Below are 25746 nucleotides of genomic sequence, written 5' to 3'. Positions count from 1 at the left end.
GACAAGTCGCATACACGTATATAGTTTATGCGTTTGAGCTAATAGACTATTAGCAGAATAGAATAGAATTTGGTTTTTTGCAAGAAAAACGATTAAACTTTATCAAAACTGAAACTTTGGCATGGTGCTATGATGCAATGCATGAATTTGAAAATGCATGGATTTTGGGATGTTACACATTCCCATGGGATTTTTATTAGCAGTTCTATAAGCCCAAGTGCATCCTTCAATTTACTAGCCCAATTCTTTCTAGTTTTATTAACGGTCTTTACCAAAATAGATTTAATCTCTCTATTTGATAATTCTACTTGACCACTAGTTTGAGGATGATAAGCGGAAGCAATTCTATGATTAATACCATACTTAGCAAGAGTTTTTCTAAAACCTCCATGAATAAAATGAGAACCTCCATCAGTCATAATATATCTAGGTACTCCAAAATCTAGGAAAAATAATATCTAAAAGCATTCTTAAAGAGGTCTCACCATCAGCACTTTTTGTAGGTATGGCTTCCACCCATTTAGTAACATAATCAACAGCAACAAGTATATGAGTGTTACCTTCCGAAGACGGAAAAGGTCCCATGAAGTCAAATCCCCGACAATCAAACGGTTCAATAACAAGAGTATAATTCATGGGCATTTCATTGCGTCCGGAGATATTACCAACCCTTTGGCATTCATCACAAGATAAAATAAACTTTCTCGCATCCTTGAAGAGAGTTGGCCAATAAAAACCTGATTGTAGAACCTTTTGCGCGGTTCTTTCTCCGGCGTGATGTCCTCCATAAGTACTACCATGACATTTACTCAATATCTCCTGTTGTTCATATTCGGGGACACATCTTCGCATAATACCATCCACTCCTTCTTTATATAAGTGTGGGTCATCCCAGAAATAATGCCTCAAGTCATAAAAGAATTTCCTCCTTTGCTGAGCTGAAAAGGTTGGAGGCAAGTACTTGGAAACAATAAAGTTAGCATAATCGACATACCAAGGATCTGTCTCGCGAGCTCACCTTTATTACAGCCAATTGTTCATTTGGAAAACTATCATTAACGAGAACAGGATCATAAGAAATATTTTCCAATCTAGACAAATTATCAAGCAACGGGATTATCAGCACCTTTCCTATCTACAATATGTAAATCAAGTTCTTGCAAAAGAAGTACCCATCTAATAAGCCTCGGCTTAGCATCTTTCTTTGTCATAAGGTATCTAATTGCAAGCATGATCGGTATGAATAGTAACTTTTGAATCAACAATATAAGATCTAAATTTATCACAAGCAAAAACTACAGCTAATAATTCCTTTTCAGTTGTAGCATAATTTCTTTGAGCAGCATCAACAGTTTTACTAGCATAATGAATAACATTCAGTTTTTTATCTACTCGCTGTCCAAGAACAGCGCCTACAGCAAAATCACTAGCATCACACATAATTTCAAAGGGTAAGTTCCAATCAGGAGGTTCAACAATCATCATCAAACACAAATGGTACATCTTTTTGAAGAAGATTAGTGAGAGGCTTTGAAATCTTGGATAAATCTTTAATAAATCTCCTATAAAACCCAGCATGACCAAGAACACTACGAATACCTTTAACGTCCCTCGGATAGGGCATCTTCTCAATTGCTTCAACTTTAGCTCTATCAACTTCAATACCTCTCTCGAAATTTTATGTCCCAATACAATTCCTTCATTAACCATAAAGTGGCATTTCTCCCAATTAAGAACAAGGTTAGTTTCTTCACATCTCTCGCAAAACTTTATCAAGGTTTCGCAAGCAACTATCAAAAGAATTCCCATAGACGGAAAAATCATCCATGAATACCTCTACAATACTTTCACAAAAACCATGAAAAATAGCAGACATGCATCTTTGAAAAGTAGCAGGAGCATTACATAAACCAAAAGGCATACGCCTATAAGCATAAGTTCCATAGGGACGAGTAAAGGTGGTTTTCTCTTGATCTTTAGCTTTAACGACAATTTGTGAAAACCCGAATAACCATCAAGAAAACAAAAATGAGTATTTTTAGACAATCTTTCTAGCATTTGATCAATAAATGGTAAAGGGTAATGATCTTTCTTAGTAACTTTGTTAACTTTTCGAAAATCAATGCACATTCTATACCCTACAACTACTCTTTGAGGGATGAGCTCATCATTATCATTAGGCACAACGAGTCATACCTCCTTTCTTGGGAACGCAATGCACGGGACTAACCCATCTACTATCGGCAATAGAATATATAATACCGGCTTCAAGAAGTCGTAGTACCTCATTCCTTACCACTTCCTTCATCTTCGGAATTAGACGACGCCGAGGTTCAACAACGAGCTTTGCATCATCTTCCATATTAATAGCATGTTGGCAAATAGAAGGAGAAATCCCTTTCAAATCATCAAGAGTGTAGCCAATAGCGCCTCGGTGCTTCTTCAATATTTCCAATAACCATTCTTCCTCAATCTTTGAAAGCTTAGAACTAATAATAACAGGATATATTTTCTTATCATCAATATGAGCATATTTAAGATTATCAGGTAAAGGCTTTAAATCAAAAACAGGATCTTCCTTTGGTGGCGGTGTTGTACCCAAATCTTCCACCGGTAAGTCATGCTTGAGAATAGGTTGGCAAAGAAAAATTTCCTCAAGCTCATCTCTTTCTTTCCTAAAAATTTCACTCTCGCTATCCTCCAAATGTTACTGCAAAGGATTATTAGGAACAAGAACAATAGATGCACATTGCTCCATTTTAAAATCATTACTAGGCAAATCAGCTTTATAAGGAGTTTTAGTAAATTTAGAGAAGTTAAACTCATAAGATTCACCAGCAAATTTAGTCAAAATTTTCTCTTTCTTGCAATCTATAATAGCTCCACAAGTATTTAGAAAAGGTCTACCAAAGATAATAGGACAATAATCACTAGCAGCGAGAACCAAGTACCAAAAAGTCAGCAGGATATTTAATCTTACCGCATAAAACTTCCACATCTCGAACAATACCAATTGGAGAAATAGTTTCTCTATTAGCCAGCTGAATAACCACATCAATATCTTCAAGTTCACAAGAATCAATTTCGTGCATAATCTCCGTGTAAAGCTCATAAGGAATAGCACTAACACTTGCACCAATATCACATAATCCATAATAGCAATGATCACCAATTCTAACGAGATAGCATAGGAACACTAGCTTGTTTGGGTTTATTAGGATGTGAAACAATATTAGAAGCATCTTCACGAGAAAATAATATGACCATCCTCCACATTTTCGGTCACAAGATCTTTAACTATTGCAAGAGCGGAGTTCAACTTTTATTTGTTCTTCGGGTTCTACGGGTTTCTTTTCACTTTTATGAACCGCACTATTTATAACAGAGTACTCTTTCATTTTAGCAGGGAAAGGAGTTTTTTCAATATAAGCTTCAGGAATAACATGATCAGCAGTTTCAACTACAATGCATTTATTAATAGATGAATCAATTTTATCTTTATACGGTTCATGATACTTATCAAAATTCTTCTTTGGAAATTCATAATGAGAAGCAAAAGCTTTATAAAGATTTACAGCAACTTGAGAATCAAGACCATATGTAGCACTCATATTACGAAATTTATCAGTATCCATAAAAGCTTCAATGCATTTATAATCATAAATTATACCTGATTCTCTATCCTTGTCGTTCTCCCATCCTTCGAGTATTTTCTTGGATTCGATCAAGAAGGTCCCTTTTAAACTCTTCTTTGTTGCGTGTAAATGGTCCGGAACAAGAAGTATCCGAGCAAAGTCTTGTCTTGAAAAGAAAGTCTTGCATAGAAATTATCAATAATAACATTACCAGGAAGCTCATGAATGGGGCATTTGAGCATTAAAGACTTCAATCTCCCCCAAGCTTGGGCAATACTCTCTCCATCATGAGGCCAAAAATTATATATGCGATTCCGATCCTTATGAATTTCACTTGGAGGATAGAACTTAGAATAAAACCGGGGCACAATATCATTCCATTCAAGAGAATCCCCATTATCCAGTAATTTATACCAATGCGCCGCTTTACCGGACAGCGATAAAGAGAACAATTTCTTCCTCACTTCATCCATAGCAATACCTGCACATTTGAATAACCCGCATAATTCATGCAAAAACAGTAAATGATCACCGGGGTGGACAGTTCCATCCCCTTCATAGCGGTTATCCATAACACGTTCAATAATTTTCATAGGTATTTTATATGGTATCACTTCCTCACCTGGCGCCTCATCCACTACCGTTGCGGTAGTAGTAGATTTCCCAAATAGAAATTGAAGAGAAGATCTCTCCATAATGACTTATAGCGACGAGCGAGAAATAAAATCAGCACAACAGTAAAGGTTTTCCTTACCAATTCCATTTACCAATAGCGCTTCACTCCCCGGCAACGGCGCCAGAAAATAGTCTTGATGACCCACAAGTATAGGGGGTGTATCGTAGTATCTTCGATAAGTAAGAATGTCGATCCCAACGAGGAGCAGAAGGTGTTGACAAGCGGTTTCGATGAAGGATTCACTCGTAAATGCTCACGAGACAAGTATTCGGGGGGTTTTGATGTAGCGAGTTGAATAAAGTACGAGTAAGTAAAGTGCGAGAGTAACAATTGCAGCGAGTGGCCCAATCCTTTTTAGCACAAAGGACAAGCCGGTTTGTTTACTTATAATGACCAAACGTTCTCGAGGACACACGGGATTTTAGTCTAGTGCTTTCGCTACATACGGCTAAATAATCTTCATTGTTATGATAAGTGTTGTGTGGGTGAACCTATGCTAATGTACCGCCCTTCCTAGGACTAATACATACTTGTGATTATACCCCTTGCAAGCATCCGCAACTACAAGAAAGTAATTAAGAATAAATCTAACCACGGCCTTAAACTGCGAGATCCTGCGATCCCTCCTGCATCGATATACCAGCGGGGGTTTAGGTTTCGTCACTCCGGCAACCCCGCAATTGGCAAACGAGTACAAGATGCATTCCCCTAGGCCCATAAATGGTGAAGTGTCATGTAGTCGACGTTCACATGACACCACTAGAAGAATAACACCACAACTTAAATATCACACCATTGAATATTACTCAACCATAGTTCACTACTAACATTTAGACTTCACCCATGTCCTCAAGAACTAAACGAACTACTCACGAGACATCATATGGAACATGATCAGAGGTGATATGATGATGAATAAAAATCTGAACATAAACTTGGTTCAATGGTTTCACTCAATAGCATCAACAACAAGTAGAGATCGATACTGGGAGAGTTTCCCCTATCAAACAATCAAGATCAAACCCAAATTGCTACGGCGGTGACGGTGTCCAGCGGTGATGACGGCGGTGATGATGGTGGAGATGATGATGATGGTGATGGCGATGATGTCCAGCTCGATGACGGTGACGATGGCGTCGATTTCCCCCTCCCGGAGGGAATTTCCCCGGTGGATTCCTGCCCGCCGGAGAGCTCTTTTCTCTCTGGTGTTCTCCGCCCCGCAGAGGCGGCTGTAACTCTTCGGGACGAAGGGTTTCGCGAAGAAAAGGAGGAAAAAGGGGTCGTGGGCCCCCCAGACCACATGGCGGCGCGGCCAGGGCCTGGGCCGCGCCGCCCTAGGGTGTGGGCCCACCCTGGGTCCTCCTGGCTCCTCCTTCTGGCTTCCTTCGTCATCTTGAAAAATAGGATTTTTGGTATAACTTACTCCCACAGTTGATCTTCCGAAATATTGCGTTCTGACGGTGCTTTTTCAGCAGAATCCTGGCTCCGGTGCTTGATCCTCCAATAATGATGAAACATGCAAAATAGATGAAATAACATAAGTATTGTGTCCCAATATGAAATATATCAATGAATAACAGCAAATTATGATATAAAATAGTGATGCAAATTGGACGTATCAGACGACCATCTAGCTACTGCTATGGACCCATAGTCCAGGGGTGAACTACTCACTCATCACTCCGGAGGCGACCATGGCGGCGAAGAGTCCTCCGGGAGATGATTCCCCTCTCCGGCAGGGTGCGAGAGGCGATCTCCTGAATCCCCCGAGATGGGATTGGCGGCGGCGGCGTCTCTGGAAGGTTTTCCGTATCGTGGCTCTCGGTACTGGGGGTTTCGCGACGAAGGCTTTAAGTAGGCGGAGGAGATAGGTCAGGGGGCCACACGAGGGCCCCACACGCTAGGCCGGCGCGGCCAGGGCTTGGGCCGCGCCGCCCTAGTGTTTGGCCACCTCGTGGCCCCACTTCGTATCATCTTCGGTCTTCTGGAAGCTTCGTGTGAAAATAGGCCCTTGGGCGTTGATTTCGTCCAATTCCGAGAATATTTCCTTACTAGGATTTCTGAAACCAAAAACAGCAGAAAACAGCAATCGGCTCTTCGGCATCTCGTTAATAGGTTAGTGCCGGAAAATGCATAAATATGACATAAAGTATGTATAAAACATGTAGATATCATCAATAATGTGGCATGGAACATAAGAAATTATCGATACGTCGGAGACGTATCACTCCACAAGAACTGGCAGATGCTCCGCCTCCTCTCCCCGCTCGCCGGCCCGCCTCCAGGAGCTTCTCTAGACGCCAAGCACGCCCACCGCCCACCGCCAACCGCGCTGCCGCTGCCTTCCCGCGTCGCCAGGGACCCACGTTGACGTCGTCAACCCCGGTGCTCGAACATGCGCCACCCCGACCTCCTCCTTTCCTCGCGCAGACTCTCAGCTCCGCCGTCGACCCCATCGACCAAGTCGAGCGCGCCCGCTAGGGCCAGCGTCACCGCCTCCTCTCAGTACCCGAGCGCGCCGCCTTTGAGTTCTGCCGGTCGCCGCCACGACCGCCTCTCATCCTTGCTCAAATTCCTCGCCTGCAGGGTCTCCTCACCCGCGATGCGCCGCCGCCGCACGCCAACCAAGTCTCCGTCGTCTCCGCACCCACGCGCTCACCAGTCACCACCATAGCTCGTGCGTGATTTCTTCCGTTCCTGTTCCATACAACTCTCTCTCTCTCTCTCTCTCTCTCTCTCTCTCTCTCTCTCTCTCTCTCTCTCTCTCTCTCTCTCTTCCGTGCCAGTTCCTTCCAACTCTCTCTGCCACGCTTGTGCTCTCAGGCCATATGCAAACGTATAGAAATTGGTCAGATTCGGTGTAAGGGGCGATGTGGGATTATTCTACACAAACTGTGTATGTTTTCTGTTGATTTTAGAGCCCCGTTGATTTGTCGCTCGAGGCCCATAAGAGAAGGCCTAGCTTTGGAGCCTTACCACAGATGGACGGGGCTTGCTTGCGCCGCTGCCGTGCGCCCATCCGTGCGACGCGCCTCTTCCTTAAGCATCGTACGGCTCCGCTTCTTTTCCATCTCACGCGTTTCTTTTCCCGTAAAAAAATCGCAAATACCGTCCTAATACAAGTTTCGACCTATTCCCCTCCATCACGGCCGCCAACATCGTCCATGAGGTCGAGGCTGGAGAAGGTCATCCGATGGTGGCGGTCAGCCGTACCGGCTAGCAGGAATTCTCCCATGCTTGGACCTCACGCGACCTTCAGCGCCAGAGCGAAGCGGTCCCGCGCAGCCGTCCCACTGCATGCTCGCGGAGAATATCGCCGGCGTGTCCGCGATGCCGCCCCACTGCACGACCGTTTTGTTGATGTCGGCGCCGCACCCTCAATGGTGATATGAGCACACTCATGGACATGAAGATACTGGTGGGCTGTTGGCCGGTCGGGTTCCTGTCAACGGCGAGCGAGACGAGTGGGATGGGAACACGGGCGGGCGGTCAGCGCGGCGTCGCTGCTCTCCTTGGCGCCTAGACAACGTTCTTTTCTGTGCCGGACTGGTGGTGATGGCCCGTGAGGTCCATCCTAGAGAATCCTTGTGCTCGCATGTGCCGAAGACTCGCCTCCTGCTCGCCTGTGCGTATGGCACTATGGCTTCTCCATCCTCTGCGGAGGCTGCTTCTCCTTCGGGTCAGCGGGGCGGACCTCGCCCTTGCCCTCTCCGCCGCGCCGCGCCGGCCGCGGACGACGGCGCCAAGATGAAGGGCCTCTTCAAGTCCAAGCTAGCCACGGACGCCGCCCGACGTCGTGAGGCGGACGCCGAAGACTCGCCTCTGCGGATGACCTTCTCCATCCTGGACGTCGTGAATGAAGATACATGTATTACAAGTTTACCACTGTATTTGTGATTTTTTTAATCGGAAAAGAAATGCCTGAGATGAAAACGAAACAGAACCGTGCGATGGTTAAGAAACGGGCGCGTCGCACGGATGGGCGCACGGCCGCGCCGCGAGCAAGCCCTGTCCACCACAGATGGGACGAAAGCCAATCCACAGAGCAACCAGCGTAGAAAACGGCATGGTGCGTCATATGTAATTTAGAAGGACTCCTTTCGTATGCGGTGGCTACATCGGGCGTGAGCGAGGGAGAGGGATCGTTTCTGGAGAGGAGAAAAAATAATGCCGAACCGGTATGGTGGCAATTCTATGTATTATGTGATTTGGTGGGAGGACAAAACGGTCCAAAAAAAGCGTTGACGAAACTTTTTGGCAGAAACCTTTGCTCCTTTATTAGGTATAGATATAGATATACATATAGATTAGGTATATGTATAGATAGCCAACTGAGGCGATTTACACAAAAATAACTCTTTTATGAAATTATAGCACAGACTGACCCTCCGGTCAAACTATTTCACTCATCTAACCCTTTTTTGTGGCGCCTATGCGAGCGGCGCCACACATCTTGCCTGTGTGGCGTGCATGCGAGTGCGTGGCCTACAGCTTTATAAATAAACGTTGTCTAGAGTTGACAGAACATAGTGGTAGCTTAGCTGGTTGAAACCTTTGGTGCAAATCTGTATGTCTTGAGTTTAAACCTCCAAAAATGCTTAAATTTATTTTAACCAACTCTGTATTGTTTTTAAAACTTTTTATCATTTTTTAAATTATTGTATTAGTTACCACGCTGGTTTTATAGTTCACTGCAAAAAAAAAATAGTATTGTGGTTCGTCCCGATTTGCCGGTTGTGGCAATTTTGCTGCTCAAAACCGCCAAAACGGCTATCTTGCAGTTTTGCATGTTGTGCCGCTGTAATTAATGACTGATATGAGATTTGATATCTGTAGCACGGTAAATTAGGTTATTCCATATCTCTAATTTTCCGTGGCAGTTAGTTTTGCGTGCTTGGAGAACGGGCCGTCGGTCCGTTGGCTAGCTCTGCGGGAGCGCAGGCTGCCGGCCAGCGTTCGAGTCCTGGTACTCCCGCTGTGCACTTATGGAGTTTCTTCTATAAAAAAATGCCAACAGGTGCTAGTGCCTGGGTTGGTCTCATTTTTTTTTTTTTTTTTTTTTTTTTTTTTAAAGTTTTGCGTGCTTGGCCCGGAGAGACCAAATCACCCTTTCCCTTCCAAAAAAAACTCAAGTCCTCCATACCATACTGCAGCCCGTACCTCGCCCGGCGGCCACTCCTCCCCCCACAACCCAACCCCCCTCTGCTCCGCCCCGCCCTCGCCGCATCCCCTCCGCCGTCTCCCGCCCCGCCCGCGTCGCTGCGGCTGTGGCTGCGTCCGCCGACGCTCACGGTGACGCCGACGCCGACGCCGACATGACTATCATGACTCCCGCCCCTCTCGAGGTACCGTACGCCCCCATGCAGGCCCCCCCCTTATCGCCATTGCCCGATCTCCCCTACCCGCGGCTGTACTTTCTGGTGGTCCCCGCCTTGGGTGTTCAGCGATCGGGTGGTGCTACTCCCCCCCGCTTCTAGGGTTTTTGCCCCCGGCCGGATCTAACACCACTTCCGTTGCTTCTCCTAACTCGCAGCAGGAGAACGACGAGATGCTTGTGCCCCACCAGGAGCTACCCGCCGCCGAGCCGGCCACTGCCCAGCCCATGGAAGGTATATCGTCTGCTATCTCGGTTGCTGCTTTGCTTCAGCCTGATGATTCCTAATGTGATTCGGGAACGTGCCGTGCTGGGTTAGATGGTTCCTAATGCGGGGGCGTCTTGTGTCTGTGGTAGCAGTGGTGGCGCAGACGGAAGCGGCCAGCACGGCGGAGAGCCAGCCGCCAGAGGACCCGCAGACGTCGCGCTTCACTTGGACAATCGCCAATTTCACCAGGCTCAACGGGAAGAAACACTACTCGGATGTGTTTGTTGTCGGTGGTTTCAAATGGTGAGCCCTTGGCATTTTTCACCTACTACACTAGCTGCAGCTACAGAATGTTTCCAGAATGTTTTGTCTTCGTAACATTGGTCGCTGTGGTGCAGGCGTGTTCTTATTTTCCCCAAGGGGAATAACGTGGAGCACCTGTCCATGTACTTGGATGTTGCCGACTCGGCCAACCTCCCATATGGTTGGAGCCGCTCTGCTCAATTTAGCTTGGCTATTGTCAACCAGATTGATCAGAAGTTCACCACACGAAAAGGTCTATTCCTTCTTCATCATGTCCATGCTCTGCATTATCTGAATTTGCACTTACACGAAAAAGCAACGGGTGTTTGCGCTATTCTAGTCTCCACTAAACTGCCTAACTGTTAACAGTGTAGTCAAAAACTGCCAGTGCTTGCAAATTCCATGCCACTTCTTTTTCTTTTGTTCGTTCATCTTAATAGCTAATGAAGAAGGATATTTGCACTTGATGCTGAGTATGGCTGCTTGATCTTTCTGTTTTCCAATGTATCAATAAATTTTGTGGGATAAATGCATCGCTAATGCACTATTCTTCTCTGTCCGGCAGATACTCAACACCAATTTAGTGCACGTGAGAGCGATTGGGGTTTCACATCTTTTATGCCGCTGAGTGAGCTATATGATCCAAGTAGAGGTTACCTTGTGAATGATACTGTTGTTGTAGAGGCAGAGGTTGCTGTCCGCAAGATGGTTGACTATTGGACATATGACTCCAAAAAGGAAACAGGTTATGTTGGTCTGAAAAACCAAGGAGCGACCTGTTATATGAACTCTCTTCTACAAACATTGTACCACATACCGTACTTCAGGAAGGTCCGGATTAACACATTATAACATTCTAGGCATTATTGTTATCTGTACTAGCCGATTAACTGAGGCTTTCTCTCAGGCTGTGTACCATATGCCAACCACTGAAAACGACATGCCATCTGGAAGTATTCCCTTGGCGCTGCAAAGCCTTTTCTACAAACTTCAGTACAGTGACAATAGTGTAGCTACTAAAGAGTTGACTAAATCTTTTGGATGGGACACATATGATTCCTTCATGCAGCATGATGTACAAGAGCTCAATAGAGTTCTCTGCGAGAAACTCGAAGATAAGATGAAGGTAACGAGTCTAGTGTAGAGCTGCCTATATGGATCACATGAGCTGCTATTAATTTTGCTTTCTTCCTAGGGAACTGTTGTAGAAGGAACGATCGAGAAATTATTTGAGGGTCACCATATTAATTACATCGAATGTATAAACGTGGACTACAAATCCAACAGGAAGGAGTCCTTTTATGGTACTTAACCACTCATTATCTTGGTACCAGGTTCACATTAGCTGTGTTTCATTCTTTATTGCTGGCATAATGCGGTGTTATGACTTTGCAGACCTCCAACTTGATGTTAAAGGTTGTCGTGACGTGTATGCATCGTTCGATAAATATGTTGAAGTTGAGCGCCTCGAGGGCGATAACAAGTATCATGCAGAGAATCATGGTTTACAGGTATACACACCACATACTCTGGTCACCATTAAGTTGTGAAACACAAACTTCAGTTGGTTCCTTTACAAAGATCTTGATTGGAATTGTGTCATGCGTTTGTTCGGATATAAGAAATCACCATACCATGCACTATCTCTTTTCAGAAATAGATTACTTGTAGAAATCATACATTTAATCTTCTCTAACTTTATACTAGTATATAAAAAGTTATTTCGATTGGTCAGACAGGAATAGTAACAATAATTTTCATAGAGTATATGAAGCAATATTATATTTTATAGATTTTTGCCAACATATTTCATATTAAAAGAAGCAGTCAAAATTTCATGTTAAGAAACACCGTGCATGTCGACAAATGTCACCTTTTATGAACAGGGGTGCACCCTCCACTAGTTATTTTCTGCAAGCTTTTTGCCTCTGCTTTTCCCTTTTCTGAAGGATTAAATTGTTAAGCGCACACCTACCACAGTTAAGCGCTAGGCATTTTGCCTCTGCTCAGCACTTAGGAGCACTTAATTTAACACTGATTTTTTTGTTAATTTGTTTTGGTGTTATCTTGGTGATTTGAATTCAATCTTGATATCTCAGGATGCAAAAAAAGGTGTTCTCTTCCTCGATTTCCCACCTGTTTTGCAACTTCAGCTGAAGCGTTTTGAGTATGATTATATGAGAGACACCATGGTTAAGGTTTGTACTGTCGTACCCTTACACTTACTTTGATTTATTGTTATACTGATATTTATTTATTTATTGAGGCGTTTGCCTATCCTTTATAATTATTTATGTAACATATGATGTACGTACTACCTACTGTGCGAATGGAACATACAGTGCGATTGTGCATTTTTATGGAAATACATGAACCACGAGAATGACCATCTCCATAAACATGTTCTTATCTTGCCATTGAATTACTCTCTATGTATGTTCACCCAATCGCTCTGAGTACTTGGGATCTACGTCCAGACAGGGTTTCCAATGTGCAGAGTTCAACCTTGAGCTTGGTTGGGTAACTCACATTTATATACATGCATATTAGCATGTCACAAGGTTAAATATGATACAGTGCTTTATTATATATATGTATATCTGAGCCTAACCAGAAATGAGCTCAACCAAGCTGCTCGACCCGTGTGAGTCGATCCCGGAAAGCTCATTGAGGTTGAGTTAATTTAATTCTGCATCCAAATAGTTTGTATGTATGTAAGACAATGAATATGTGGTCCATCAGCTAAAATGGTTGAATCTGTGGTACCCAAGCTCTAGGATATCACCAAACCCAAATTATATGGTAAAACACCGTTTGAGTGGAAAAAAATGACTTGAATTCATGTCAACATTGGGATGGATTGGGGAATATTCTGTTACGGTTGACGTGTCATATTGAAGTGCAGCGGGGTTTTGATGTGGATCGTGCATAGTAGAGGAACTGTTTTGTTGCTCAGCTAGTTGAGTTGGTGCAACCATTCTGAATATTGTAAACAGTGGAGGTGTTCGGGCAGGTCAGCGTTTTGATGTGTATAGGATACATGCCCATGATATACTGAACACTCCTGTAGTTTTGTCCAAACATATTTCGTCTGTATGCGGTGAACTTATTCTGAGTTAGCGGCGTGCTCTTGCTGTGCTAGGTAAGCATTTAAATTGCCATTGCAAGAGCTATTTGTAAAGAAAGAAGTCATATATTAATTAATTGGGCATGAGATGAACCACAATTGGTGCTGGGACAAATAAGTACTTTCTATTCCGGCAGTGGACACCTCATTTGTGCAATCAAAAGTATGGTAGCTTCAAATTCTATTAATTTTTTGTGAATTTCATCTGCCATTCAACCTGCAGTTCGTCGAATTTCCATCTAGACAAATGTGTGACTAACATATGTAATACTCCCTCTGGTTCAAAATAATTGCCCAAAAATGGATGTATCTACACATTCAAACATGTCTAGATACATCTATTTTTGGGCAATCATTGTGAACCGGAGGGAGTCTGTATAGTAGTAAGTTGTCACATACATCTGAGAAAATAGTATCACACTTCCTTTCATTTTCCTTGTTAGAGACCTGATTGAGAAGCTAGCACAAATTAAGTTAAAGAACGGATCAATTAAATGTAACTTTGGTGCTCTCGAGTATTGATTCACTTTTTTTTTTTGGAGATGGAGTCTTGATTCACTTGGTTCTGAGCTTGTCATTTCTGCTATCTATGCCTGCTTGTGCAGATTAATGACCGCTACGAGTTTCCTCTGCAACTTGATCTGGATAGAGATGATGGCAAGTATCTTGCCCCAGATGCAGATAGGAGTATAAGAAACCTTTATACTCTCCACAGGTGATCACTCTTCTTGTTACGCGTAACATTTGTAGGAACTTTGAATTGTTTGTAGTCAAGTAATTTGTCTATTACATGTTCCACAATTGTTCACTATGGTGCTCTGGGAATTCAAGTTACAAGTTACACGTTACTGTAGCACTAATATCTGTTTCTTCTATCTAGATGCTATGCATGGTTACTACAACCTCCATTCCAAATTATAAAAAACTTCTGGCATTTATCTAAGTCACTATGTATATTGACACGTTTTAGTGTGTCTGTTCACTCATTTTAGTCCGTATGTACATATTGAAATATCCAAAACATCTTATAGTTCAGAACGTTCCTATGCTATAGTGGACAAGAACTTACAATGCAAACATTTGGTGACATATGATGCAAAAACGTTCCTGAATGATGATTCATAAACCACTGGTCGATTCCTAAGAATCTGCCCACTGAGTGGATAAACCACTGGTCGATTCCTAAGAATCTGCCCACTGAGTGGACTGCTGAGAATTTTTCAGTCCTAAGAAAGCTTACATTTTATTTGAATTTCATGTTTGTTAGTAATGTGTTTGTGCAAGTTTTAGACATATATTTTTTTTTTAAATTGTTATTGGGCAGTTTTGTGTGTGTGTGTGTGTGAAAACTAGGTGGGGTAGTGCTTGTACAAAGCCAATAATTTAAATTCTGGGGAAACTGAATCTTGTAGACTGCCTTCCTAACTACTCCCTCCGTTCTTTTTTAATTGACTCAAATTTAGTACAAAGTTGTACTAAATCCGAGTCAATTAAAAGAGACCGGAGGGAGTATAAAGGGCCTTAATTATCTTAACAAACTATGGTTTAAATAATACCTAGGATCGAAACAACCCCTTAATTTGTTTATGTAATCCAGTTACTTGCAGGCCAATCTCTTGCGTGTGCCAAGAGTTCCTTGGTATACGGATTTTCCTTCTTACTAACCCTGTTTATTTGCTTTCTCAGTGTTCTTGTTCATAGTGGAGGAGTACATGGTGGCCACTACTATGCGTTCATACGACCAACACTAGCAGATCAATGGTTGTTTCTCTAATGACTTTTTTTATCTCTTGTACCATAGTTTACTCAAGTAGTTACTTCTTCTCTTATGCCTGACCACTTGGCGGTACCTGAACATAGACGTGCTTCAAATTACCAACTTCTTTACTAGGATGTGTGGTTGTTAGATGCTTCGCTACCGTCCCCAAGCTAGTATCCAAAGTATCATATGAATTGTTGCATACATATGAGAGTACTTATAATCTTGGTATAGTTTGTAAATTCATGCAAGTTTGTTAACTGGACCAAATTGCCCCCTTTCCATCTCCCTTATGCGAATTTCATAAGATAGTTGGTTCTGGGTTTTCCTTTTAGCAGTGATGACCCGGCTACCATGAACTTCAATAATTTTCTTTAGAACACATAGTTATCACTTGTTCCAATAGGTTTTTGGTGTATGCAAACACACCCAAATAATTGCTCCTTAAGGGTCAGGGTTAAGTTAGCAGTAAAGTCACTAGTTAAGTTATAGCATGCATCTTTTTTGCCCAAAAGTTCTTTTAACCCTAATCTATAGTCTGTGTCCCCCTACCAATGCCATAATCCTCTGCACCTGTATGGCCTTCTTTACTTGACAGTTGCCTTGATGTCAATCAAGCTTTACATACGTATTTTTGATCTAAATATTGGCGAACAGTTTCCAATTATTGACAAATTTTGGACATATTATTATGTGTATCAGGTATAAATTTGATGATGAGCGTGTAACAAAAGAAGATACAAAGAAGGCCTTTGAAGAGCAATATGGCGGTGAGGAAGAGGTATGTTCTGTTTCACTTTGAAATTGACCGATAAATGTTTGTTCTTCTCATCACCATATCACACACCTTTCTCTTTTCAATTAAACAGTTACCTCAAATAAACCCTGGATTCAACAACACTCCATTCAAATTTACGAAGTTTTCGAATGCCTACATGCTTGTATACATTCGTGAGAGCGACAAAGAGAAAATAATGTGTAATGTTGACGAGAAGGACATTGCTGAGCATTTAAGGGTACGCATAGTTTTATTTTTCCCCTTCATTTTGCATGCCACTACTTCGTCTTGGCACATTTGGATGATGAATTGTTATCTGCAGATAAGGTTGAAGAAAGAACAAGAAGAGAAAGAACATAAGAAGAAAGAAAAAGCTGAAGCCCATCTCTATACCATCATAAAGGTCAGGGTCTGCTAATTTTTGACGTTCATCATAGCCTGTATTCTCTTGTTGGCTTCGTGGCTCACGACGCGCATGTTTGGAAAACTATATCCAGATTGCTCGAGATGAGGATTTGAAGGAGCAAACTGGTAAGGATATATATTTTGATCTGGTGGACCATGAAAAAGTCCGCAGCTTCCGAATACAGAAGCAATTACCATTTAGTACTTTCAAGGTAATATGTCACTGGAATTCTATGCAAGTTGTTATTGGTACTAAAGTTCCAGGGTACTACTTTTTAACATGCGTATGTTAATTTATAATCTAACTGCTTAAAACTGTTTTAACAGGAGGAAGTTGCAAAGGAATATGGCATCCCAGTACAGTTTCAGCGATTCTGGTTGTGGGCTAAGAGGCAAAACCATACGTACCGGCCAAATCGCCCATTAACTCCTCATGAAGAAACACAATCCGTAAGTACATCATCAGAAAGTAAAACTGTAACCTGTTGCCCTCTTGTCTCATTCTGATTGGCTTTATGTCCAGTGGACTGTTACTTTTGATCACTGACTAAGATCTACTGTCAATGCTGTATGCTGTGACATACTATGAACTATGAAAGTTTTACAAGAGGAACAACATAAATAATGTCAATTTTTTTTGTCATTTCCAAAGACTGACATAACTTCCAAATGTGGCTCTTTTGTTAGCATTTACGACATACCAAATTTGTGTAGAAATACAGCAGTTGGTAGCATGCAGATACTTGGAGAAACCAAGACTTGTATAGTTTGGACTTGAGTGCACCGTTGCCTAGATTTTCTATGAGTGTATTTTGTTATAGGTGTATTTGTAAATTTGGTTTGTAGTAAGCTCATTATTCACAAGAATCATCTCATTACCCCAATCCAGTGTGCTTAATTGTTTGGACAACTCTAGGAAAAATTGTGAACAATGTATAACCCAGTAGTGTTGTTTACCTTTTATGTATATATGTGGCTATATGCCATGGGTCCAACTACTATGTCTTTTACCGCACAGGTGGGGCAACTGCGGGAGATATCAAACAAGGCACAGAATGCCGAACTGAAGCTGTTTTTGGAAGTGGAATTTGGACTGGTAATGATATGCTGGAATTGTGCTTCCTTCCTTTTATGCATGTTTTTATTTTGTAGTCTGTGTGACTTGGATGCAGGTTGTTTAACTATCATCTAATTATTCATGTAGGATCTGCAGCCTCTCCCTCCTCCTGAGAAGAGCAAGGAAGACATTCTTCTGTTCTTCAAACTCTACAACCCTGAAAAAGAAGTGCTTTGGTACATGCTCTGTTTTAATTGATCTCTTCATCATCCTTTCATATGTATTGCTATGAATTTCCTCATGCTGACATGTTTCATTCTTCATTTGGTGCAGTTTTGTGGGGAGGCTCTTTGTAAAGGCTTTGGGGAAACCTTCAGATATTCTGAGAAAATTAAATGAAATGGCTGGGTTTACACCGGAAGAAGAGATTGAGCTGTATGAGGCAAGAGTTAAATTGATGATTTGATATATTTATACATCCAGTCCACATTCCAAAGCTCCTTAAGTTATCTCTGGACATCCAGTCCACATTCCAAAGCTCCTTAAGTTATCTCTGGTCCACTCAGAATAATCGTTTTAGAGGGTTATCGAGTTAAATGGTGATAATCTCACAAGGTCGATTATACTAAGTGGTTCAATTTTTGCATGCAGGAAATTAAGTTTGAACCAAATGTTATGTGTGAACATATTGACAAGAAACTTACATTCCGTTCTAGTCAGGTTTGTAAATATGTTTTTTCAATTTGAGAATTACATAATTCAAATTAAACCGCTAATTATTAGTTCCCCAAATTTGAAAATATTGTAGCTTGAAGATGGGGACATAGTATGTTTCCAAAAATCACCTAAAGCAGACAGTGATACTCAAGTGCGCTATCCTGACGTCCCTTCATTTTTGGAGTATGTTCATAATAGGCAGGTATAGTACATCGTATCCCCTCGAGTTTAACGCTTTTTGTAGTGGTATATCGTTGTTCTTGTTTTTTTTTTCTGTTTATACAATATTATTGAACATTGTGATGTCGGACAATGCTATTATTATGCTATGTTGGTCATTCCCAGGAAATATGTTATGTTACCTCTGGCTTTCATTTTTTCTTCACTTGGACAAAGATATGGTTTACAGCTTTTTTTTTCTTCATCTTTGTATGCAACTATGCAATCTAGTTATACCATTGTCAAGGTCCTTTGGGGACAGGGATCATTATAAGACACACAGTTGTTGAACAACGTGTAATTATTATAGTATTTTTTTTAGCACTTTAGACCATTGCTGTCACTTTATTCTCTACAATGATGGAGTTGCCTATGCCCTTTAGTTACGAAGGGGAAGGGGTGTGTAGAAAGAGGCGATGGTGGTGGCAGAGGTATCTGCGGCATGAAGGTTTTGGTGGGGCAGTGATTTTTTCTAAAAAAATAAATAGAAGTGAAGAGAATAAAGGGATCATGTGGCCCTGTCTACCCGAAGCTAGTGGGAGGTGATTTTTAGGGTTCTCCTAGGTGATTGGGCTGTTCGCAGCTATGTACTAGGAGATGTCGAGCTGGAGCCTATGTGTGTAGATGTAGCCGATGGAAATGGTAAATCCACTTGTGTCTCTCTCAAACCAAGCAAAGCGAGGCCTCCAGGTAACAGCTGTAGGGACACACAGTTGATGACCTAGTGGTGCCTATGACGAGAAACATGACTGCTCTAGACTTGGCCAGCCTGACCAGTTCTGTCACTGGATGGGGCTTAAGAAATCTTGGCCTGTCGGGTAAGCCTAGCCCGAAAGGTCCATTTTAGGATTCTCGAGCCCGACGCCGCAATATTTTTGAAAATATTTAAAAACGCGTAAATTTTGTGAAATTAAAGAAAAATGAATAATATTTTAAAAAAATCGCCCTAGACTTGAACCTTTTGTGGGGGCAACACCTTACCTGGCATCCTGAGCTTTGACCTCGCTTTGTTAAGAAATTGTTAATATGCCATCTCAACATGTTATTCCACCCAGCCCTAGCTGGTTCTACTCAAGGAATATAGTTCTCTCAAATATTCTTGGTCAGTAAGTTATTTTTAAATTAGAAAGTTACCCCTTAGGGCCCTTAAGAAAATTAGAGATAATATATAATCTGAAGATTTTCCTCGTTTTAGTTCTTTTTTTTTGAGAAAAGATCACTGCGTCACATTCATTATGGCCCCATTCGGAACACAGGTTAGGAAAAACATAGGAATAAGAAATATACAGGGATTGAGATGTCATACCTTTCAAATCCCACAGGAACTCAAAACACAGGAAAGATGCAAAGTAACTATTTGGATTGCAGGATAGGAAATGCATAGGAAACTTTTGAATTTCAAACCACTAATAGTTACTTCTTTTCTTGGTGATACGTTTTACTCATAATGAAACTCCTAATTAACAATATAGAACTCAGGCTGAGCAAGTGTACTACACGGTTTTGAGGCTCAGTTAAAAAGAACACGAACAAAATTGATGAACAACTGTACTATGGGATATTCTGGTTGCTCGGTAGGCAGGGACAGGCCTTTAGGCGGAGATTTTTCTGGCGATGTGTAGAGCAAAATAAAGCAGAACTATCAGGGGCTCAAAGTTCCAGTCTGCCCAGGAAATTTTCCATTGAGTCGGTCCGGATGTTATTTTTCCTGCAAAACGTGAAGCGCAGGAAGTCTATCCTATAGGAATCCCTTTCCTGTTCCTGCGTTCCAAAGGGCTGAAAGGAAAACTTTCCCAAAATTTCCATCCTTCGAAATTCCTGTGTTCCAAACCAGTCTTAAGTCAAAGACATGTACACACGCAGAAGGGACAGGTGGCACCACATAACAGCAAATAGGACGCTGAAAAAAATAAAAATACAACCAGGTCCTTAGGATCTCCTGTGCTGAACTCCAAAACATCGCTTGCTGCGAAAGGCACGGGATGCCTTCGCACAATGGACAGGAAGTGCATCCTGGAGCCACCCTGTAGAGACCTCAGAAATGGGAAGTGGGTCATCTTCATGTACCATTTCATTAACCAAGAAGAATCCTCCCAATTCCTTTGAAACTCTGTTCCTGATCAGCCATGCTGCACAACCTTATGCCAGGCGATATTTGACATAAATTGCCTTGATATTGTTTGTGGGAAAGGAGATCAGGCTGCAATGCTATTACCTCTTATCTGGTGGCCAAGGGCATTGGCTGTGGTAGAGATATCTGCATTGTCCTTCGCGTTGAATTGGGCTAAATGTGGTCGATCTCAGTCAACTAACTATGTTGTCGGTCCTGGCCACCATGTCACTTTGCCGCATGCTCACTGACTGGTCTCTTGTCATGTTCAAACGGTGGGAGAGGGTCTACTCTTATCCTGGGTGTTGACAAAGGATCAGTTCAGGAGATCGGAAACTTTCAGATTTTAACTTTAAGCTCATTTTTAATATCCAGATCAAGCTAGCCAAAGTGAGTTATGATTGTTACAGTATATGTGGAATTGTGGATTTCCTACCTTCTCCATTAGCTCAGACTTTTGGTTGTACTTGTTGGTGCATGAAACATCAGCGCAGAGGTCTTGGGTTCAAGTCTTAGCTTTCTCAATTTAATAAAGAGGTTTGCTCTTGCCTTATTTTTGTCCACGTGTAGGCCTCATCGAGTCACACGTGAGAGGGGGTGTTACATTATATGTGGACATGCCACCTTCTCTCCATCGGTTCGGACCTTTGGTTATACTGGTTGGCACAGGAAATTTAATAATGATATATTAATCTTACCGCGGTACCAGGTTAGGTTGGGTTAGGAACTTAGAGTTGAGTCATCTAATATTTGTAATGTAGCTCTATGGTTGTGGTCTGTAGTACGGAACCAGATATTTACATAGTAATTCTTCCCAATATATGTCCGTGCATACTATGCTGGAGGAACATAGAATAGGAGTAGTTAATTCGTGCGGACATATGGCTGGCTTTTGCTCCCCCCCACCCTGTATTTCTTGAGTTACTATTCTCCCCGTGCTTGTTTTTTTTGAGGGAAAATGTCATGCATGATGTCATGGACCTGGGCAATATGACTAGTTTATCTGATAGCTTTCTTTTACTTTCTGTTTTCCTGAAGTGACCACTGTGTTTACTGCAGGTTGTCCACTTCCGCTCTTTGGAGAAACCCAAGGATGATGATTTTTGTTTGGAATTGTGAGGGACTTTATGAACCCTGTTTGTCCATTCATTCAAATTGTCAGTTAACTCATTATCTCTCATAGTCTCATATATATGTTTATTGTTTTTCCATGTGTTTAGGTCAAAGCTTCACACATATGATGATGTTGTTGAGAGAGTTGCCCGTCAACTTGGGTTGGATGATCCAGCGAAAATCCGCCTCACATCCCATAACTGCTATTCACAGCAGCCTAAACCACAACCCATCAGATATCGAGGAGTAGAACATCTATTAGACATGCTTGTCCACTATAATCAGGTTAATCTTTCACTTGCATTTTTTTGCCAATATGAGCGTGATTTTGGCATACCAAATCTGCAAAAGGCATTTCTACTAAAGTTACTTTCCGTTATGATACAGACGTCCGACATCTTGTATTACGAAGTACTGGATATTCCATTGCCTGAATTGCAGTTCCTGAAAACCCTCAAAGTTGCATTCCACCATGCTACAAAGGAGGAGGTTCTTTTCACTGCAAACCATATGCTTATATTTTTATTACCCTTAGCCGCCAAATGAACATTCTAATGAGATATTCTTTGTCTAGGTTGTCATTCACAGCATCAGGCTTCCTAAGAATAGCACCATTGCTGATGTGATTAATGACTTGAAAACTAAGGTTATACTCAGTCATTTCTTGAGTTCTACTATTGCAACCTAGATACGCCAATGCACTTTTCTTGGATATATACACAAGTAGTCTTTCATAGTGCATATCTAACCTCTTGAGAGATAGGTGACATCGAGAGATCACAGACATCCGTCATCGCAGGCGGGTTATAGGAAAAACTTAATTTAAGCAGCTGCATTGTCATTCCCTATTCAATTTGGTAGCTAGATGTGTAAAGACCTCTACACATGTACCTTTCGTAGATGTGTCTGTTAAGGCAAGTCTGTTCATACTTGCTTTCATCCCTCCAGCACATGGTCACGCTATTGGATTTCCAGCTTCTAGCTTACACCTTGCGACAGTAGCTTTTTATTTTCACCACCATTGCCATCTAGGTTATGCAGCTATGAAGTGACGTGTTGTCTTTCTGTCTGTGGTTTGTTCATTAAGAATCATTTTTAAATCTTTCTACCGCTAATCGCAGGTTGATCTATCCAGTCCCAGTGCTGAACTACGCGTACTAGAGGTCTTCTACCACAAGATTTATAAGGTACTTATGCATTTGAATGCAATATTGTTAGAGGCTTCTATTACATGAATTTTGGGAGAAAGAATTTTACTATTATTGAGGTTCCTTTAGTGATTAAGTGGTAAAATCTTTGAACTACTAATGAATAACCTTATAGGCTTCATGAGTTAAATATCATTTTTTACTCACTATTTATATTTTCCTAGATCTTTCCACTCCATGAGAAGATAGAGAATATAAATGATCAGTACTGGACGCTACGTGCTGAGGAGGTATGTAATGATATTATCTGTTGTAGTTCCGTTTGAGCTTTCCCAAGAGACTTTTCCTTCCCTTGATTTCTTTCTTGTATGCATATTTTCTTGTACCTGCTGTCATGAAATGTATGTGCTTGTTTTAGACCTCATATCTGTTTCCACCAATTATCACAGGTTCCAGAAGAGGAGAAAAATCTCGGTCCACATGATCGCTTAATTCATGTTTATCACTTTGCCAAAGATCCTGTTCAGAATCAAGTATTGCACTCTCACATGATCTCGATTCTTGTCTAAACTTAGTTTTATTTGACAATATCTGTCTATGATATGCTTATCCAATTTGTTGACACTTGTTGTGACCAACAGCAGATTCAGAACTTTGGAGATCCTTTTTTTCTTGCTATCCGTGAAGGTGAGACTTTAGCGGAAGTCAAGGGGCGCATACAGAGAAAACTGCAAGTCTCTGATGAGGAATTCTCCAAGGTGATCTTAATATTTTCTTTAATAGATGGGATCATAGAACTACTTTTTTCCCCATACTGATTTAGTTTTAATCTTGTAATTATGCTGATTTTTTAAATCAGATGCAAATGTTAGTACAAGCACCAATTTTGTAGTCAATTTGGTGTGCTTTAGTCTCAAATTTTGTTAGTAATTTCTCAAAAGAAATAAAAAGACATTGTTATCATAAACTGTTTAGTGGTGATGCAATATATATCTTATAGAAGAGCTCTTTTGAGCTCACATATGTTGGCTAATGATAAAAATACAAAACACAGTGATTCATTTGCAGATCTTGATTTTTTTCCAGACAAGGTTTTTGAAAGTTAGTTTTTTCCAGGTTTTTTTAATGTTTCATGCCTGTTTTGTTTTTATCCTTGTTCCTTTTGTGTCTTTGTTTCCCCGTACCCCGCGCAAAGCGGGAGCTTCGTACATGGGCTGCGTATGAAGACCCCAAGGTGGGTCTGACCCTTCCCTGGAGACAGCCTCTTGCAAATTGCAAGGAAAGGCTGCGTACAAAGACCCCAAGGTGGGTCCGACCCTTCCCCGGACCCCGTGTAAAGCGGGAGCTTCTTGCACCGGGCTGCCCTTTTTTTTTTCATGCCTGTTTTGTTGGTATCCTTGTTTCCTTCTTTCTTTTTTACCTTGGGTTGCACTGCATTGTGGTTGAGTTAACAAAAACTAATATACTTATTATGCTTGTGTGATCAGTGGAAATTTGCATTCATATCTATGAACCGGCCAGACTATCTACAAGATTCTGATGTTGTATCTGCTCGTTTCCAGGTAAATGTTTGTTTTTGCCTGCATGCTTTTTTACATTATTGCCGATTCATCTTATTACGATGGTTTCTGACTTATTTTCTCTTGTGGTGTCTACAGAGGAGGGATGTCTATGGAGCTTGGGAACAGTATCTTGGGTTGGAGCACACTGACACTGCACCAAAGAGGGCTTATACAGCAAATCAGGTATGCAGTTATTTTGCTGGGAAGTGAAATTTTGGCTACTTTGGATGCCCATGTTTTTACCTTAGTCACGCTTTCGTGTAGCTATGCTGTAGCCATAATTTGTTGTCTTTGTACCAGAGCTTTCCTTGCTATTAGAGGATTTTGTACAAGCCTGGCATTTTTGTTGAAGATGGTCTTAAAATCGTAGCTATCACTCCTACTTTGGCATATATATGCTAAATACCTACTGTGTGTTTTTGGTACCAGAGCTTCCTTGTTATAGCTGGATTTTGTGCAAGCTTTAAAATATTTTAAACAATCTTCGGTTCCGCCTGACTTTCCGATTGCATAGTTTACAAGGACATGTATCTTAATGTCTCCTGGTTTTATCTACCTGCAGAATCGTCACACACATGAGAAGCCTGTGAGAATTTACAATTGAGATGTCTTGCAACTTTGCTGGTCCCCTGATGAAGGCATCGATCTGAAAGTGGGGAAGGACAGGTGGTGCAAGGGGAATAGACTGCAACAGGGGGAAACAGCACTGTCTGGGCCATATGAGTGCCATGGCATATCCATCGGTTGCCACAGCTTGCTCTCGATGCATTCCCATGACGGGGTTTTCAATGTTTATCATCCTGCCTTTCAGGCAAGGTTGCATGCATATTTAGTTTAAGTAAATTGGCTGTAAAGGCCACCCTCCTAGGGTAGATGCTGCTTCATTTTGAAAGCAAAGTTGAGTACATAAGATTTTTGGTAGGGGGCTTGTATACAACAAGGGTATAGTTGTGTGACTTGATATTGTTGTAAGCTGGTAAAATGGAGAGACCGTAATGGTTTTGATGTTGGTTTCAGTCCTTATATTAGAAAACATGATCAATAATTATTACTGCAGCTGGTGAAATCTGGATTTCCATGATACAAGTGTGGGCATCGATTTGGTACTGAAAATCCCTTTGCTGTGTTGTCTTTGGGAGACAAGTACCTTCCGATTCTTCAGAAGGTTGACACATTTTAGTCAAGAGCCTCGAGATTTGTGCCGCTGCTGCCGTTTTTCATTGAAAATATTCTACCATACATGAAATTCATTCATTGAAGCTGCTGCAGTCCATGGGTATGGAGATGAATCAACAGTGACGCAGTGACGGTATTCTTGTCCTCGTTCTTGTGCGCCAGCCGCTGCTGGCCTTGACCTAACTTTGGATTGCCACTGTTCTTTTTAAATAGTTTGGATTGACAGTGTAGTTTGCTTAGTAGCTACTATATGTTTTTTTTAGATAATGGAAGCATATCAGTAGCCCCGGTATCTTTATCTAGGATACATGTGTCATAATCATTCTGCACAAGTCACAGGTATAAAACTCGAAAGAGCCTAAAAGGTATCAGCTATGAA

General features: G+C 41.7%; 1 protein-coding gene across 3 annotated transcripts; it reads left to right on the top strand.

Annotated features, from left to right (window-relative positions):
• Positions 1–9594: 9594 nt before the first annotated feature.
• LOC124702900 (ubiquitin C-terminal hydrolase 12-like) lies at positions 9595–25272 on the top strand. Of its 3 annotated transcripts, none has more exons than XM_047235078.1 (32): positions 9595–9656; positions 9845–9920; positions 10046–10196; positions 10292–10449; positions 10762–11027; positions 11104–11322; positions 11392–11500; positions 11592–11707; positions 12296–12394; positions 13929–14038; positions 15010–15084; positions 15785–15863; positions 15952–16098; positions 16183–16263; positions 16358–16477; positions 16593–16715; positions 17284–17361; positions 17470–17558; positions 17656–17764; positions 17974–18042; positions 18131–18241; positions 21428–21483; positions 21589–21766; positions 21869–21970; positions 22056–22127; positions 22603–22668; positions 22854–22919; positions 23079–23162; positions 23274–23387; positions 24117–24191; positions 24288–24374; positions 24754–25272. In XM_047235078.1, the coding sequence occupies exons 1-32, from the start codon at positions 9627–9629 to the stop codon at positions 24793–24795; spliced, it is 3357 nt and encodes a 1118-aa protein (XP_047091034.1). In that variant the 5' UTR covers positions 9595–9626; the 3' UTR covers positions 24796–25272. The 3 variants fall into 3 exon arrangements, with proteins under 3 accessions (XP_047091034.1, XP_047091032.1, XP_047091033.1); XM_047235076.1 differs by having other exon boundaries at positions 9596–9656; positions 23271–23387; XM_047235077.1 differs by having other exon boundaries at positions 9615–9656; positions 9848–9920; positions 23271–23387.
• Positions 25273–25746: the final 474 nt, after the last annotated feature.

This window comes from Lolium rigidum, chromosome 3 (genome assembly GCF_022539505.1).
Source record: "Lolium rigidum isolate FL_2022 chromosome 3, APGP_CSIRO_Lrig_0.1, whole genome shotgun sequence".
Lineage (NCBI taxonomy): Eukaryota > Viridiplantae > Streptophyta > Magnoliopsida > Poales > Poaceae > Lolium > Lolium rigidum.
This window is presented reverse-complemented; position numbering and strand designations above follow the sequence as displayed.